The 16,906-nt window shown below is 42.7% G+C and overlaps 1 protein-coding gene across 13 annotated transcripts in view; it reads right to left on the reverse strand.

Moving 5' to 3' along the window:
• The window catches only part of CAST (calpastatin), a 62,388-nt gene that overhangs the window by 18,831 nt on the left and 26,651 nt on the right, over positions 1–16,906 (reverse strand). For 10 of the 13 annotated variants that reach the window (XM_061364626.1, XM_061364634.1, XM_061364636.1 and 7 more), the window contains 6 exons: positions 12,559–12,618; positions 7,601–7,651; positions 7,243–7,299; positions 6,811–6,915; positions 5,128–5,223; positions 4,536–4,637 (listed from right to left, as the gene is read on the reverse strand). In XM_061364626.1, the coding sequence (XP_061220610.1) occupies positions 4,536–4,637; positions 5,128–5,223; positions 6,811–6,915; positions 7,243–7,299; positions 7,601–7,651; positions 12,559–12,618 (471 nt within the window). The remainder of the gene's footprint in view (positions 1–4,535; positions 4,638–5,127; positions 5,224–6,810; positions 6,916–7,242; positions 7,300–7,600; positions 7,652–12,558; positions 12,619–16,906) is intronic. The other 3 variants (XM_061364637.1, XM_061364635.1, XM_061364628.1) reach the window with 1 other exon arrangement.

The following is a 16,906-nucleotide window of genomic DNA, read 5'->3' on the forward strand; positions in this document are numbered from 1 at the left end:
TAGAACTATCTACAGTGATAATTCTGTAAAGAAAACACAAGAGCTGGCTAGGTCACAGGACAATCCTGGACTGTCACTATAGTGTCTTTCAGAACTAGTGTCATTCATGTGGCATCTCGACTAGCTGCAACAGTGCACACCACCTAGCAAAACTTTGCCTCTCCAGATTTCTTCTGTATTAATATAAGCCATTTCAGTGTCTCCAGCCATAGAATGTATTGCTGTACATAAACTGAATTCTAAATATTGATAAACTCCAAAATTTTCATCACAGCTGAGTACTGCTTTTAATCTTCATTCTTCTTATAGAATCATAGAATAGTTAGGGTTGGAAAGGACCTTAAGATCATAAAGTTCCAACCCCCTGCCATGGGCAGGGACACCTCGCTCTAAACCATATCACCCAAGGCCTCATCCAACCTGGCTTTGAACACTGCCAGGGATGAAGCATTCACAGCCTCCTTGGGCAACCTATTCCAGTGCCTCACCACCCTTAGCGTAAAGAACTTCTTCCTTATATCCAATCTAAACTTCCCCTGTTTAAGTTTTAACCCATTACCCCTTGTCCTATCACTACAGTCCCTAACGAAGAGTCCATCCCCAGCATCCCTATAGGCCCCCTTCAGATACTGGAAGGCTGCTATGGGGTCTCCACGCAGCCTTCTCTTCTCCAGGCTGAACAGCCCCAACTTTCTCAGCCTATCTTCATGTGGGAGGTGCTCCAGTTCCCTGATGATTCTCATGGCCCTCCTCTGGACTTGTTCCAACAGTTCCATGTCCTTTTTATGTTGAGGACACCAGAACTGGACACAATACTCCAAGTGATGTCTCACCAGAGCAGGGTAGAGGGGGCAGGATCACCTCCTTTGACCTGCTGGTCACGCTCCTTTTGATGCAGCCTAGGATACAGTTGGCTTTCTGGGCTGCAAGTGCACACTGAAGCCGGCTCATGTTCATTTTCTCATCGACCAACACCCCCAGGTCCTTCTCTTCAGAGCTGCTCTGAATCTCTTCTCTGCCCAACCTGTAGCTGTGCCTGGGATTGCTCTGACCCAGGTGTAGGACCTTGCACTTGGCATGGTTAAACTTCATGAGGTTGGCATCAGCCCACCTCACAAGCGTGTCAAGGTCCCTCTGGATGGCATTCCTTCCCTCCAGCTTATCAACCGAACCACATGGCTTGGTGTCATCAGCAAACTTGCTGAGGGCGCACTCAATCCCACTGTCCATGTCACCAACAAAGATGTTGAACAAGATCTGTCCCAACACCGATCCCTGAGGGACACCACTCGTTACTGGTCTCCAGCTGGACACTGAGCCATTGACCACAACTCTTTGTGTGCAGCCATCCAGCCAGTTCTTTATCCAGCTAGTGGTCCATTCATCAAATTGATGTCTCTCCAATTTAGAGACAAGGATGTCGTGTGGGACAGTGTTGAACGCTTTACACAAATCCAGGTAGATGACATCAACTGCTCTACCCCTGTCCATCACTTCTGTAGTAGCCCCATCATAGAAGGCCACCAAATTGGTCAGGCAGGATTTGCCCTTAGTGAAGCCATGCTGGCTGTCACCAAGCACCTTGTTGATTTTCATGTGCCTTAGCATGCCTTCCAGGAGAATCTGCTCCAAGATTTTGCCAGGCACAGAGGTGAGACTGACTGGTCTGTAATTCCCCGGGTCATCCATTTTCCCCTTCTTGAAAATGGGGGTTATATTTCCCTTTTTTCCAGTCGTCAGGAACTTCACCTGACTGCCATGATTTTTCAAATATGATGGCCAGTGGCTTAGCAACTTCATTTGCCAGCTCCTTCAGGACCCATGGATGGATTTCATCAGGACCCATGGACTTCTGTATGTTCAGGTTTTTAAGACGGTCTCGAACCAGTTCCTCTCCTACAGTGTGCCCAAGGTCTTCATTCTCACAGTCCCTGCGTCTGCCTTCCAAGACTTGGGTGGTGCAGTCAGAGCCTTTGCCAGTGAAGACCGAGGCAAAGAAGTCATTCAGAACCTCAGCCTTCTCCAAATCCTGTGTAGCTAGTTCACCTGAGAGCTTCCTGAGGGGGCGTACGTCCTCCCTAGTCTGTTTTTTATTTGCTATGTACCTGTAGAATCCCTTCCTGTTGTCCTTAATATCCCTAGCCAAGTTTAATTCTAACTGGGCCTTAGCTTTCCTAACCTGGTCCCTAGCTTCCCAGACAATATCCCTGTACTCTTCCCAGGCCGCCTGTCCTTGCTTCCACTTCCTACAAAACTCTTTTTTTCATTTGAATTTTCCTCAGCAGCTCCTTATCCATCCAAGGAGGTCTCCTGGCCCTCCTGATGCATTTCCTTCTAGTTGGGATGCAAAGCTCCTGAGCTTGTAGCAGGTGATCCTTGAAGACCAACCAAGAGTCTTGAGCCCCCTGCCCTCTAGGGCTATATCCCATGGAACCTTACTAAGCAGGCTCCTGAGGAGGCCAAAGTCTGCTCTCTTGAAGTCTATGGCAGTGAGCTTGCTGCACACTCTTCTCACTGTCCTAAGGATCTCAAATTCAACCATCTCGTGGTCGCTGCATCCAAGGCTGTCCTGCAGTGCCACATTTCCAATGAGTCCTCCCCAGTTGGTGAGCATGAGGTCAAGCATGGCACCTCTCCTTGTCGGTTCCTCTATTACTTGCAGAAGGAAGTTGTCTTCCACACAATAGAGGAACCTCCTGGATTGCTTGTGCCGGGCCGTACTGTCATTCCAACAGATGTCAGGGTGGTTGAAGTCACCCATGAGAACGAGGGCCTGTGAGCGTGAGGCTGTTCCTATCTGCCTATAGAGTGCTTCATCCGCAGATTCCTCTTGATCAGGTGGTCTGTAACATATCCCCACTGTAATGCCTCCCATCGCCGTTTTCCCTTTAACCCTGACCCACAAGCTCTCTGTTAACTGCTCACCTATCCCTGGATGGAGTTCCATACTCTCCAGCCTATCCCTAACATAAAGGGCAACTCCCCCTCCACGCCTGCCAGGCCTGTCTTTTCTAAAGAGTCTGTAACCTTCCATTTCAACACTCCAGTCACAGGAGCCATCCCACCATGTTTCTGTGATGCCTATTATATCATACCCCCGTAGACGAGCACACATCTCTAATTCCTCTTGTTTGTTCCCCATGCTACAGGCATTTGTATAGAGGCATCTGAGCTGAGCTCCAAATGAAGCCGGCCCATTGGCCCAAGCAGCCGGAATATCTCTGCATTGCTCCAAGCATTTATTATAGGTGCTGGCAACTGACTGGGAGTGTTGAGATGGAATGATGTCCCCCTCCCCCAACACATCTAGTTTAAAGCCTCCTTGACCAGTCTGGCAAGCCTCCTACCAAAACTGCTCTTCCCCTTCTTTATCAGACCAGCTCCACCAGCCCCCGCTAGACCTGGCGTACAAATTTGGGTCCCATGCTCAAGACACCCAAACCCTGACTATGACACCACCATTTTAACCATTTATTAACCTGGCTAATCCTCCTAGCTTTTTTTAGGTCCTCCCCTGTACCCTGGAGAATAGATGAGAAGACAATCTGAGCTCCAGAGCCCTTAACCACCTCTCCCAGGGCTCTGTAGTCCTTCTTTATGTTCCCAGGCTACTACTATCTATACCCCTAGCACTCACATGTGTCACCAGAAGTGGGTAATAGTCCATGGGGCTTACTAGAGCAGGCAGCCTCTCTGCCGCATCCCTGATCCCATGCCTCTGGTAGGCAACACACCTCCCTTGAGACCGGGTCAGGCCGACAGACGAGTGCTTCTGTCCCTTTCAAAGTAGAATCCCCTACTACTACGACCTGTCGCTTTTTCCTGGCAGCACCAGTAGAGATTTTCTTTACTAGTGCATCAGCAGGTTGTTTCTGGCGCAAGTGTGTTTCCTTATGAGCTCCCTGCAGGAGCAAAGCAGTTCTGTGTGGGGGCAACAGGTTTAGGAGGAAGTGCCTTGCTTTTAATTGTCCTTTTCCTCCTTTTTTTTTTTTTTTTTTTTTTGTCACCAATTCCCAGCTTTGAGAGTTAACAACCTCCTTCTTTCCTCCATGAGCTACAGGGGAAGCTTGAGGACTCTGCACAGTTTGGGCAGGGAGCAAGCATTCCTGCTTCCCCTCAGCTACCCTGACATCTTGTAGACTATATGTTACTTTCCTAAACTAACTCAGAAAAGTATGCTTCCTTCCCCAAATTCTCAAGATATTACTCTTTCTCAAGCAGAAATGAAATCTCCTAGATTGCTTAATGCTCCCTTATGTCTCCATCACTGCCTTTTGTAGATTCATTGGAGGCCATGCCTGGAATTCAGTTAAAAAAGCAACAACTGTCTTTACTGACCCTGTTTTCTACTGAGATACACTCATAACTGTATCATTGGTTTTACTGAAAACAGCACTAAGATGCAACTGTGCAAACTCTACTTCACCCCTTAGCAGATCTAAGCAACAAATACTGTATCAATGTAGCAGTAAGCAACTACAGACATATTTTAGAGATTAAACTTCTAAAAAATAAAAATTAAAAATGCAAAATACCGTAACTTCTGGGCCAGTGTAAACAGGACTAGTAGGCACATCTTCTTCAGGTCCACCCAGGGTGTCTATTAGGCTATCTAGTGCTGACTCATCCATTCCAGGCTAAAAAAAAAAAAAAAAAAAGCAAACCATTCTAGAAGTTACTATGCTGTACAAAAAAAAAATCTGAATCATTTGGTGAATCTGTAGAAAACTCCTGGAAACAAGACTAAAAGCTTCCTGCACTTGCCAAAGTTTTCAGTGAGAAATGTTCTTCCACTTCTTCCCTAAGTGTCAGTAACAGACTCATTTGTAGTCACGTACCACCTCAGATGTAGGGATATACAAACATAACTGAGATAAAGAGTAATTAAGTTTATGCTAGCTGTGGTAAAATTGATACTAAACAAGCCCTATTTGACAAAGCATAAATGACATACCACTAGTTTATTACCTATTCTTTCAGATAGTCCTTCACTACCATACGTAACTATTACGCGGCAGTACTTTAGCAGTTACTGACTTTTTTTCCTGAAACAGAAGTGTTTCAGAGAGAGAAATACCCTCCAAGTCATTTTTACATGGAAGCACTTATCGGACTCTGTTTACCAACCTTGCTGCTTGACTTATCAGCCACACGAACTACACTTGCACCAGCTGCACCTGCACTGGCTGCAGGAGCCTCTGTGGTCATTTTCTCAGACTTGGGCTGGAAAATTAAGAAAAAAAAAAAAAAAAGAGACAGCTTCATTATACTGCCCTATGTTAAAAATGCAAGAGACAAAAAGTAAATCAGAGATCTTCTACACAGGCATACGTATCTATTTGCCCTCTTCATCTACACTTCAAATAAGAAGCTGGTTCTACCTACTAGCTCAGTGGTCTGGAAGTTGAGTAGCTGCACACTGTGTGATACTGAGCCCAGCCTAAAACATCCAGCTCCGAGGCTGCATGTATTCTTTTGGACTCAGCAACAGGCTAATGAACCTGCCCAGTGTCCAGATACTGGGGCAGAGCAAGCTACCATCTACCTGCAATACTACAGAGGCATTCTCTGTTTCCAGAGTGGTTTTGATGTGAGAAAGGAAGCATGCCATTTTAAATACTTTACCTCTTTGTTTTACTTTACCAGTAAAAGAAATCTCCAGTGCAGAAAGACTACAAGGCTCCTTCCAAGTCTCTTCTGAAAGCTTTCACTTATACCTCATAGTTCTCAATATACCATAAACACTAGCAGCAAATACTGTTCAAACAGGAAGGGTGAAAACTGCTACAGTGAGTTAGGTGCAGGCACAACGCCAACACAAAATGAAGACTTTCTCATTTACTGCAAGAAAGTGGGTTAACAACAGAACTGCAGGAGTCCTTCATGTTACATTTGCCTTATCACCCAGACATGTGCAGACCAGAAGACCAAAAGATCTAGATCCTGACTCAACCACACACTTTTACTTAAGATTTTTCTCCACTTGCCCCTCTGAAAGTGACTGCACCCCAAGTTTTTCCCCAACCTTTTCCCCAACCTTTCTCTTTCTTGTAGGCATGGTTTATGGGCTACCTCACTGCAAATCCACAACCTGGTGACCTACTACGTATAGAGCCAACACTGCTGCTACATATATGCCTGGAAGCCCATAGACAAACGAGCTCTATGATGGCACTGCTCATATAAACAAAGCTTGACTGACCAGACAGTCCCTTCTATTCACCTTCTGCCATGAAAGGGCAAGGGAAAAGACTGGTGAAGTACCATTTATAACCACGTAGCTGCAAGGAACGTGCAAAAAAGCTTGCCTGAACGGCAGAGGAGCCCCAAACACGTAACACATGGGAACAGACCTATACTTGTGAGGGTTGTTAGCATCACTTGCTTGGCTAACAGGCAAGTGTTGGAAAAATCGACGTATGAAGAGGACAGCAAAAGGTGGACACACATAAGGATCACCAAAAAAACAGTGCAAACTACCCATACCACGTGGCTGGGTTGCTCAATCTGCAGCCAATGCTCATCCTCTAATGCTGTTACGGGTTAGCTGGAAGTGGTATATTCAGCATGGTGTTTAAGTTACTTAATGGGTAAAATGTGAACTTTCTAAGTCCCAAAATTTAAAGCAGCACAAGGAGGTTTGTCATAGCCACCTTTAATCACGAGACAGCTCTTAACTTTTCTACATTGTGAATTTTGGGAGTGTAGTCTCACTTGCAATATTCAGCATAAGAATCCATCTTGAAATGAATTTTTAACTCCTTATAATAACATAAACAATAAAAATTTTATTTGCTACTTCTACCATACCTTTGCTGTCTCTATGGAGATTGCTTGTGGAGGCTGGCCAGCTTGAGCTGTAGTTACCTTTTCTCCATTATTTGTCGTCAGAGAAGTGGAAGTTTGGCTTTTTGCCTGTGTAGAGACAAACTATTATTAGATAAAAAACGCTTATGGGATGGATTTGTTTTTTGGTGTAGTTTTGTTTTTTCATGGTTTTTGTGGGGTTTTTTTAGGGAGGGAGGGTAGGAGGGAAGAAAGGAGGAAGGGACGAAGAGAGGAAGGAAGGGAGGAAGAAAAGGTGGAAGGAAAGAAAGGAGGGAAAGAAGGGAGAAAGGGAGGAAGGCAAGGAAGGAGACAAGGAGGAAGGGAGGGAGGGAAATATCACTGCAGCCTTTTTTTTTTTGGGTGGGGGGGAGTGGGGGTTGAAAAAAAATACTAGAGAAAACCTGTACAACTTACACCATTGGGGTCCTTTTGCCTCTCTTCAGACAGCTGTTTATTTTGAGAGTCTGTTGGCTGTCATAAAATAAAAAAATTAGGTAATTTACCCTTACCACCATTCAGTGTTTTGTATTGTGATCTACACTAGTTCAAATAAGCACAAGACACATTAAAGGTGGTTAACAGAACACATCCTGAGGTGCTGTGTTTCCACACCTGTTTGCTCCTTGCTCTTGTGCACACAGGAACATTAGAATGTTACTAATCACATGGCAGTTTCATGTGGCACAGCAGTGGCAAAGAGTTTAGCCTCTTTCTTCAAAGTTAGTCTAGTCCAAAGTTCAACACTTGCCAAAGGTGAAAGGTAAGTATTTACCTTGGTTGACTGCATGTTTTTCCCAGACTCTGTTACAGTTGTTGGTGCAGGCTGAAATATAAGTAACATATATTCAAATGGAGATTAATATACTTAGTTATTTCTAAGGAGTGGGCTTATAAACATAAGAATATCAGGTTCATGCTTGTGAGCACTTATGCTATGTAACTAATATACAGTGCCCCGATCTAACAGTTTACAACATTCTGACACAGACCTCCACTCCAGTGACCCAAGGTCAAATGTGTGCAAACATTTGTGTGTATACACACACTCCTCATACAAAGGATAGAAAAGAGAAGGAAATAATGCGTCAAACAAATAGAATGAACAGTTTGATTTATACTTGCAAATTTTCTGCAGCCATGATACAAAATTGGTTCCTGTGATTCACCTCATGTCAAAGTACAGTAACCAACAGATTTTTACTAGCAGAAATAAGAACACTGAAAAATTCAAGAAGTTGTATTTGATAAGAAGGAAAAATTGAAATGCTAGCCTCCTCACTGTATTTTTCCTTTTTTCCCTCCTCTTGCTTCTTCAGCAGTGCTACGATTAACACAGGAGCCAGCCAGCCAGAATTCTTCCGTATCCCCTCTATTCTACTAATACACTGAGCACATTTAAAAGATACTAAGAGATAAATAATCGTGTTTTTTCCCCCAGTAGCCTATTAAAAATCAGTGAACAACCAAAAGAAAAAAAAAACCAACTATTAGGCAGTAATTATAGATTTCTTCATTGTTGTAATGCTCTCATTTCAGCTGCCAAATATCAATTAACATTGCTATACTTCAGCTTCTCTTTTCTAGCTAACCACATTTGCCACATTTGTTTACCATGTGTTATGCAAGTATTCACACCCCCACAATGAACCACAGACACTTGGTTGGGAAATCCTGAATGCGCATAGAAACACAGATGCCTGGCCATAAGCTTCACAAAGATCTCAAGGCTGTACATCACATCACCACCACAAGTCAGTCACAACATGGAAAATATTGACAAAGAAGGAGGACAAAAAGTTTCCAAAATCCAAAGTGGAGAAAAAATTAATATTAAAAAAAAAATCACTTAACCTATCAAGATTCCCTGCTTTGGATTTTCTCTTAATGTTTGACTTGATTAAAAAACACATATAGGATGATTCAACCATGCTGTATATGCTCCCCCACTTGTACATCCTCATTACATGACTACCATATGGTTAACTCAAACACATACATCCACCATTTGTGTACCTGTAAATAATCCTATATTGAAAAGGTAATCCTAGATTTTCAGATTTTAAGCTAAAAAAGGTTGGTCATGTTTATGTAGCATTTAAAGCAAAGAGTCAATGAGACCTAAGACATCCTTCAGCTGCAAGGCTGCAGAAAAACGTAATAGACGTACAAGCTTGAGGTTCAAGAAACATAGTTTGACTTTTCCTGCCGTGGGACTGTTGTAGCATATAGCTTGTGGGTTTTTTTTAAAAGGAACATTTATATAGACATAGTTACAAACTGGAACCTGTGTCACTATGGAAAAGCCTGGACAGATACAGGGGCCTCTTAAAAGGTCAGGATGACCTGGGAAAAACCCTAATGAAGATAATTGCCAGCCAGGGAAGACGCACTGGCCTTGTGTAGGTGGAATGAGAAAAACAGAACTGAGCAAAACAGGACTAACAAACCTCTGATCAGTAAAAACTATTAGTGAAGACTGGTACATCCTGAAAACACATGGACGCTATCAACGTATGTCTCTAATGTATCAGCATAACATGATTAGCATGTTCTTTCGGTGAACTATCCTCATTATAATCCCATCTCTTAACTAAAAATCACTCCCACAACTCAAAAGACTCCTGACAGGTGAGAAGACCCCTCCCTGAGCAGTAGTTCAAAAACAAATGATGTCATCTTATGTAAATTAACTGACAAGTCATTAAATGGTGGGAGGGTTACATGGGGTTACTAACCTGAGCTAAATTGTATAAAAATGTGAATTTTATGGGGTGATGAGCTAGCTCAGTGGAATACTACGTAGCACCCGTTTTGGAGCAAACTTGGAATAAACAAATACTTTGACTCTGTGTGTGAGAACTGGCTACTGCACACTTGGCAACCACAGGTCTTGGTTTTGGGATGACTGTTGCCTGCTCAGGATTTTACGTACCCTGCTGCTAGAGCACAAATTCAGGTTTTCCTTTTGTGCTTTTCAGAAGAGGAGTAAACACCCTTTTTCTGCAGGACGATAAAATATATTTACTTGCATTTCTGTCAATACATGACAACAGCTGTATAGAACATAAATTCAGATTCTCAGCCTGCCAAACCAGTTATTAGCAACTGCATGCTTTTTCTTTTTTTTTTAAATATTGTAAATATTATTATACTAAAGAGCATATATAAAGGGGTTTTTTTCAGGGTATGCACTATTCATTAGACTTTTATCTCTTTCAAACTGTGCAGAACTGCTCGTACGATAAATTTATCTGTGACAATGCTGAAGAATATACAGACCCACACGCATGGTCATGAACACATACATACTCACACACACTTCAGGTACACTTTTAGCAATAACAGAATTAAAATTGAATAAAGAAAGAAAAAATTACTACCAGGCAAGTCAAACCCACAATTTTAGTATGAGACTATATATATTCAAAGGCAACAATTCAGTCATCCTTTAAATAGAGTCAGCTCTGAGCAGTCACAGCCTGAAGCCACAGGTCAGTTTACACTGAGTATACACTGATCTCCTGTGGAGAAACAGATGTTCCCCTTCCCGTTTTACTGCCTGCTTCCACCTGCACTGCACCAGTACCTGAAAGGCCACATTTTAAACTGACTCAGGAAACTGAAAAATAGCCTGGGAAAGGAAACCAGGATTTTTTAACTAGTTACCTAGGTTACGGTGCAGTGGCACAACCACATGCAAAGAAAAGAAAGCTGGGTGGGATTTGGTTTTGTTGGTGGCAGTACCCAGCTCCCTCCACTCCTCCAGTGAAAGCCACAGGGTGCCTGCTCTCCACCCTAGTCCTCCAACCTTCCCACCTAACCCCTGAAGCTTCACCTACAGAACAAGAAGTTCCACATTCCTTCCTCTGCTGCAGTAACTCACAGTTTTCTCAGAGGCGCATGATACTGAGAATTAATCTGAGGCAAAGGATTCAAATACAGAGAACTGGAAGCTAAAGACAGGTTCTGAGCATGTCTAAGAGTACTAACACACCAGTGAGACTCTAGGAAAGACAAATGAGGTAGTTAGATCAATCAATCAATCAATCAATCAGGAAAGATTTGGTAATTTGCAAGAAATTCTGGACTAGAAATGAAAGTGACTCAGCAAACACATTTCTTTTCAAAGTACTGTCAGAATGCAGGTGACTTGCTTCATCCAGCAGGAGGAAGACATTAATAATGCAACAGACATTAAAAGAAAACATTAATTGTCTTACACATGCAAATGCACGACATGGTTTCAAAGGGATTTGTGTTTACCAGTCTCACAGCACTGGAGTATGACTCTGCCACTATTTTTGTCTCATCTTGCAAACACAAGTTTTAAAAATCTGATTAGAAATCTACCACATTCTTCTGAGTGTTATTTCAAATTTCAAGTAAAGAAAGAATTTTTAGAGGGCTGACTCGGAAAACAGCATCAGTAACAAACATGATACGAATGAGTTTACTCTCAGACAGGAACATGAACCCAGAGATCTGCAGTACTTTCATTTATAAGTAATGATGATTGTGCAGTAATGGACAAGGTTTAATTGTCATACAGCTCACTGCTACCAGTTTGTGTCTTACATGTGTTCACAGAGGAAAAGGGTTTTAAAAGGTTGAGGGGAACAAAATGGCTAACTTAAGCACAGAAAAGATGGAGCTAGGCTGTCTTCACAGATGAACACTAAAAGGGCAAAAGGAAACAGATAAAAGTTGCAGCAAATCACAGAATCACACACTGGTTTGGGTTGGAAGGGCCCTTATAGATCACCTAGTTCTGACCTTCCGCCACAGGTAGGGACACCTTCCACTGGACCATACAAGTCCCATACAACCTGGCCTTGAACACTGTCAGTGATGGGGCAAGGGAATTTCCCATTTCATAAAAAGAAAAACATCACCATCATGAAGGTAGCAAAACATTAGTCCTGGCTACCCAGAGATGTTAACCTGCGCACTTGCATGTTTTCCAAGCTCACCTGGCAATGCTGTGAGGTGTCTGTTTTACCTACAGAGTGGCTCTGCCAGGACTAGAGGACCTCCAACCTCACTATTCTACATGTTCCTTCACTTGCATGTACACAAGGTGCTGCACAAGTCCTGGCTGGCCTAGTTTGGTATTCAAGACTTTTGCTGTTTTCACTGTTACTATTATGGAAAATGACAGAGGGAGAGATTCATTAATTGTTTGTTTAAACAATATTCATACATTCTGTTAGGCAACAGAGGCATAAGGGAGGATTACAGTTCTTGTCTAACAAGTTAAGTACCTGACTGATGACACAGGTTCGGCACTAAAAAAAATTCCAGTCATAAGGCAAGACAGAACAAGCGTAAATGACAAACGCAGAGAAGCTGTCAGACAGTCAAAGATAATAAATCAACAAGAAGATGCAGCTGTACGTACATTAAAAGCTGAAGCTTGTCCTGAATTCTTTGAATATGAGAATTTCCATTAGGTAAATAACTGTAATTACACTGGGGGGAGCTCTATACATGTCACAAAATGCGACTGACCAAAATTAGAAATTTTGATGATTTTTTTTGTTTGTTTTACTGCTGTTACAAAATCCTCTGAGTGCTTTGTATGGCATTTTTAGATATTTATTAAAGAGAAAAATAAGATTCAGATCAGACATATGAAGTAAAGTTACTCAGTAACAAAGTGTTACAAAATGAATTCCATTTCTTTATATAGCTTTGCTTAACTGCAAGCACAAATTTCTCAGGAATTCATACCTTTGTTTCAGATGGCTTCATGGTTTGGGGTTTTGAGGCATCCACAGCAGGGGACTGCTTCTAAAAGGGAAAAATACAAACAAATTAATTTCACTTTTGTTATACATACTTCTATTGAGCAAGCACAGACAACCTGAAATCATTAGATAGCCAGCTAGAAGTTAAAAAAAAGATTACTGAAAAATCAGACCTATCATTTTATATCTTCTGTCTTGCCTGTATTTCTACAATAAACGTATGTAGGATTTTGACAGCATGATGCCCGTAGACCTCACAACTGTTTTTTCTCTTAACTTGTGCTGAAAACAAATTCAGTGTGAAATACCAAAACGAACTCAATTCCTGGTCTCATACTGAAGCACGCATACTGGCTGTGGAAGAGCTGTCCATATTTCTTTTTTTCTTTTCTTTTGTACAAAACGGTACTTTTGGATTTACTAGTTTGTTACATAAAATACTTAACACTACATTAGCAAACTCAAGTATGTTGAGTTAAAAAGGAATAATTTACCTGTACATAACATACACAGCGGTGTTCCTACCTATCATGCAACCCTGTTGGAAAAGCTGCAAATGAAATGGTCCGTTTTTCTAGCTTTGGTGATATTAATCTGAGAACAGCCTGTTTTAATTCTGCTATGACTGTACCAAACTGTAAAGCCCAGCAATTAATATTCCAATTGTTTCATCAATACTTTATACAGATGTAATACTACCCCTCTGTTCCTGCCTCACGCTCCTCTGCTCAAAGCTCTATTTGCCATCTCAATCACAGCACATTCAGAGTTTACATTTAAACAAACAGTACAAGTTACTGATTTTTCTAGATTTTTTAATGTTTATTATACCACTTGCGATATGAAAACACACAATCTGAATAAACTCAGAAGCCATTTCACGAGTCCATACCTAGGGTGACTTTTTACTCCCACAAGGAAAATCTTCTCATTTCCGTAACTTTTCATAGTACAAGCATTTCTCAACAGTAATACAAAAGTTGTACAGGATTTAAAAGGTACATTATGATGGTGATGATGGCAGTGTGCTCTCCCCACTGACATATGTGGTATCTTGCACATCTTAGTAAGAGGTTTGACTAAATATGGTAGACAGGAGTGTCATACTACAGAAATGTAAGCAAGTAATACCTGCCTCCACGTATGTATGTGTGTACAGACTATGTAATAGATGTATGGGTGGAGATGTGCACAGGAATGTATAATGCCTCCTACATCAGGACAAGAACAATTTTTTTAAGGACATTTTTATATATTGGTGGGTGTTTGTCCATGAGAAACTTCACATGAGCCTGCTTCAGTGTGCACTCACAGCACAGGAAGCCAATCTTATCTTGGGCTGCATCAAAAGGAGCATGACCAGCAGGTTGAAGGAGGTGACTCTGCCCTTCTACTGTGCTCTCATGAGACCTCACTTGGAGTGTTGTGTGCAGTTCTGCTGGCCTCAACATAAAAAGGACATGGATCTGTTGGAACAAGTCCAGAGGAGGACCACAAGGATGGTCAGGGAACTGGAGCACCTCCTGTATGAAGACAGGCTGAGAAAGTTGGGGCTGTTCAGCCTGGAGAAGAGAAGGCTGCGTGGAGACCTCATAGCAGCCTTCCAGCATCTGAACGGGGCCTATAGGGATGCTGGGGATGGACTCTTCATTGGGGACTGTAGTGGTAGCACAAGGGGTAATGGGTTAAAACTTAAACAGGGGAAGTTTAGATTGGATATAAGGAGGAAATTCTCTCCTGTTAGGGTGGTGAGGCACTGGAACGGGTTGCCCAAGGAAGTTGTGAATGCTCCACCCCTGACGGTGTTGGAGGCTGGGCTGGACATGAGCCTTGGGTGACATGGTTTAGAGCGAGGTGTCCCTGCCCATGGCAGGGGCGTAGGAACTTGGTGATCTTAAGGTCCTTTCCAACCCTAACTATTCTACAAGTCTATGATTCTGCATATTACCATTGGGTAATCTGTAAGCAACACCATATTTTCTTAATTGGCTCTTTAATAGTTTTTCCTTTTCCTTCTTCTCCATGGAATTAATCCAAATTTCTTCTACGTGACTAACAAGTAGGTATGTCTTCTACATCTTCTTATCAGTCACCCCAATCCCTGTCCATTTAACAAAAACATATTTACCTGAGCCATTCTGCATTTAGCCCTCCCTGCCAAGCCATTTTCCTGCAACACACTAAAAAGTTCACTCCCAAGTTCCAGCACAGCAGCACCACTATGACCTACAGACTAGTGAAAACCTCCCAGATAATCCAGCTGGACTAGAGCAACTAGCAGCAGCTAGATGAGTTTAAATGCTCATGGAGGAAGATGAATAGTTTGGGGACAGACAAGTGTGTAATGTATAGCTGCTGCTCAGAACTATGGAGAATGCCACACCATCCTCCCTCTAAAGACTCAGGGCTCATCTGGGGAAACAAAATCCTGCTCTGGTGAGCTGGGGGGGGGGAATGGGAAGGGTGGCGAGTAGCAGAGGGCACCCTCCTACAGACAGGCAGTGCTGTGCCATGCTGGTCTGTGGGCTTCCTCAGGGGTATTACATGCCCTACTTGTCACTTTCTCCCTGAATTCCACAATATTCAAGGGCTCTTAGAGTGTGTGTCTCCAAGCACACCGCATCTGGCAGACTGACAACGCAGAAAGCTACAAGGTCCAACCCCCCCCTCATTTGGCAGTCAATGCACAGCCAGTCAACATCAGCCTGACTGTGGACAGCTTGTCGTTGTTGTTGTGGTTTTCCTCTTCTGAGGGCTGTTACTATGGCCAGCTATGCCAGCTGTCAACTGAGTCACAGTCGGACTGCAGAAGGGGGGAAGCAACACACAGATGTATGCCTAGCAACAGGCATAATAAATGCCTGATGCACAGTTCTCACCATGGAGGTGCAAACCCCTGCTGAGCCTGGGCCAGCAAAGCACACAGGACCACAGGGATTCATGGGCAAGGAGCATGACCACCTGCAGAGGAGCCCACCAAAAGCACAAGACCACCACAACAGGGGTTCAAAAGACAAAGATGAGGTTATGGGCTAACACTGATTAAGCAGAGCCTGGTAACTTAATTACCCACTGCAGGGTCACAGCCTGTGCTTTTACCAACCCGCTTGGCAGGCAGGAGAGGCATGGACAGGCAAGTACAGGAGGAACTGACCCGTAGACCTCAGATGCTCTTGGCAATGAGTCAAAGGATGGCTTACCAGGAAGGGCTGATGAAAAAACTTGGATCTAATTTCATAAGAGAAGGAATACCTTTAGAAACTCATTTGTCAAATTAGCAGGGCAGTTGACATGATACTGTTGAAAGGGAACAGTGACAAAAGCCAAGAAGTGGGTTAGTAAAATAACAAAACCAAAAAAGCTGACCAAAACCTGGTTATCTAGCCTCACTGCATGTACTGAGAAAAAAAAAGAAAGTAAAAGTGACAAACATCACAAGAAAGTAGTTTTAACTGTGCAGAGAATTGGATGCAAACGCCCTTCAGAAAAACGCAAGTGAAGAAATCCATGAGAGCACTCGTCATGGAGACCACCCCATATACAACCTGGTGAAAGCTATCAGCGACTAAAACTATTGATTTGGCAAATTCATGAAAATGATTCATAAGACTGAGGAAGGTCAGTGCTCACCTTTAGAAAGGAGCCCAGTGCACCAATTGGCCACCTTCAAAAACAGGAGAGATGCTGGAAAAACATACCAAGCACCCAACACAGAAATACTTAGCTGACAACGTGAGAATAAACAAGAATCAAAAGACTGGTAAAGAACAAGGCACATAAAGACAGTGCAACACTTAATACACACAAACACGGAAATAAGCTCAGCAAACAGACCTAGGACGTGTTGTCACTGCAACGTCTCATAGTACCTGAGGTGACATTTTCTTGAAAGAAATGGGGAAGGTGTTTACCTGTGGTTACAGTGCTACAGGCTGGCATACTCTTGCAAAATAAAACCACGAAAAGAGGAATCTGAGATAGAAATCTGTTACCATGACAACATAAATATAAATGTAAAATATGGGAATAACTTTCAATCCCTTTTGGCTTGAGGTTCTCTAGGTCAAGTGCTAGGACAGTTTTGGCTGTCACACTGCAATACAGATGAATAAAGAAAGATCTGAGGATATGTTTATGGAAAAAAAAAAAAAGATAAAGTATATATGAGGAACTTAGCGAGAGGAAAAGCAAGTTAGCACCTGATGTGTCTTCCTCCAGTTAAGGACCCAAGAAAATGGGAAAACAAGATAATGGCTTATTCTACAACAAGAATCTCTCAAGTGAGAGCTTCAAGATCTTCCTTTCTGGGAGATGAATTGCTCCATAGCAGA

The sequence above is a fragment of the Neopsephotus bourkii genome, unplaced genomic scaffold (genome assembly GCF_033783945.1).
Source record: "Neopsephotus bourkii isolate Nb327-2 ecotype Australia unplaced genomic scaffold, CSIRO-AGI_Nbou_v1 NB_1244, whole genome shotgun sequence".
NCBI classification, from domain to species: domain Eukaryota; kingdom Metazoa; phylum Chordata; class Aves; order Psittaciformes; family Psittacidae; genus Neopsephotus; species Neopsephotus bourkii.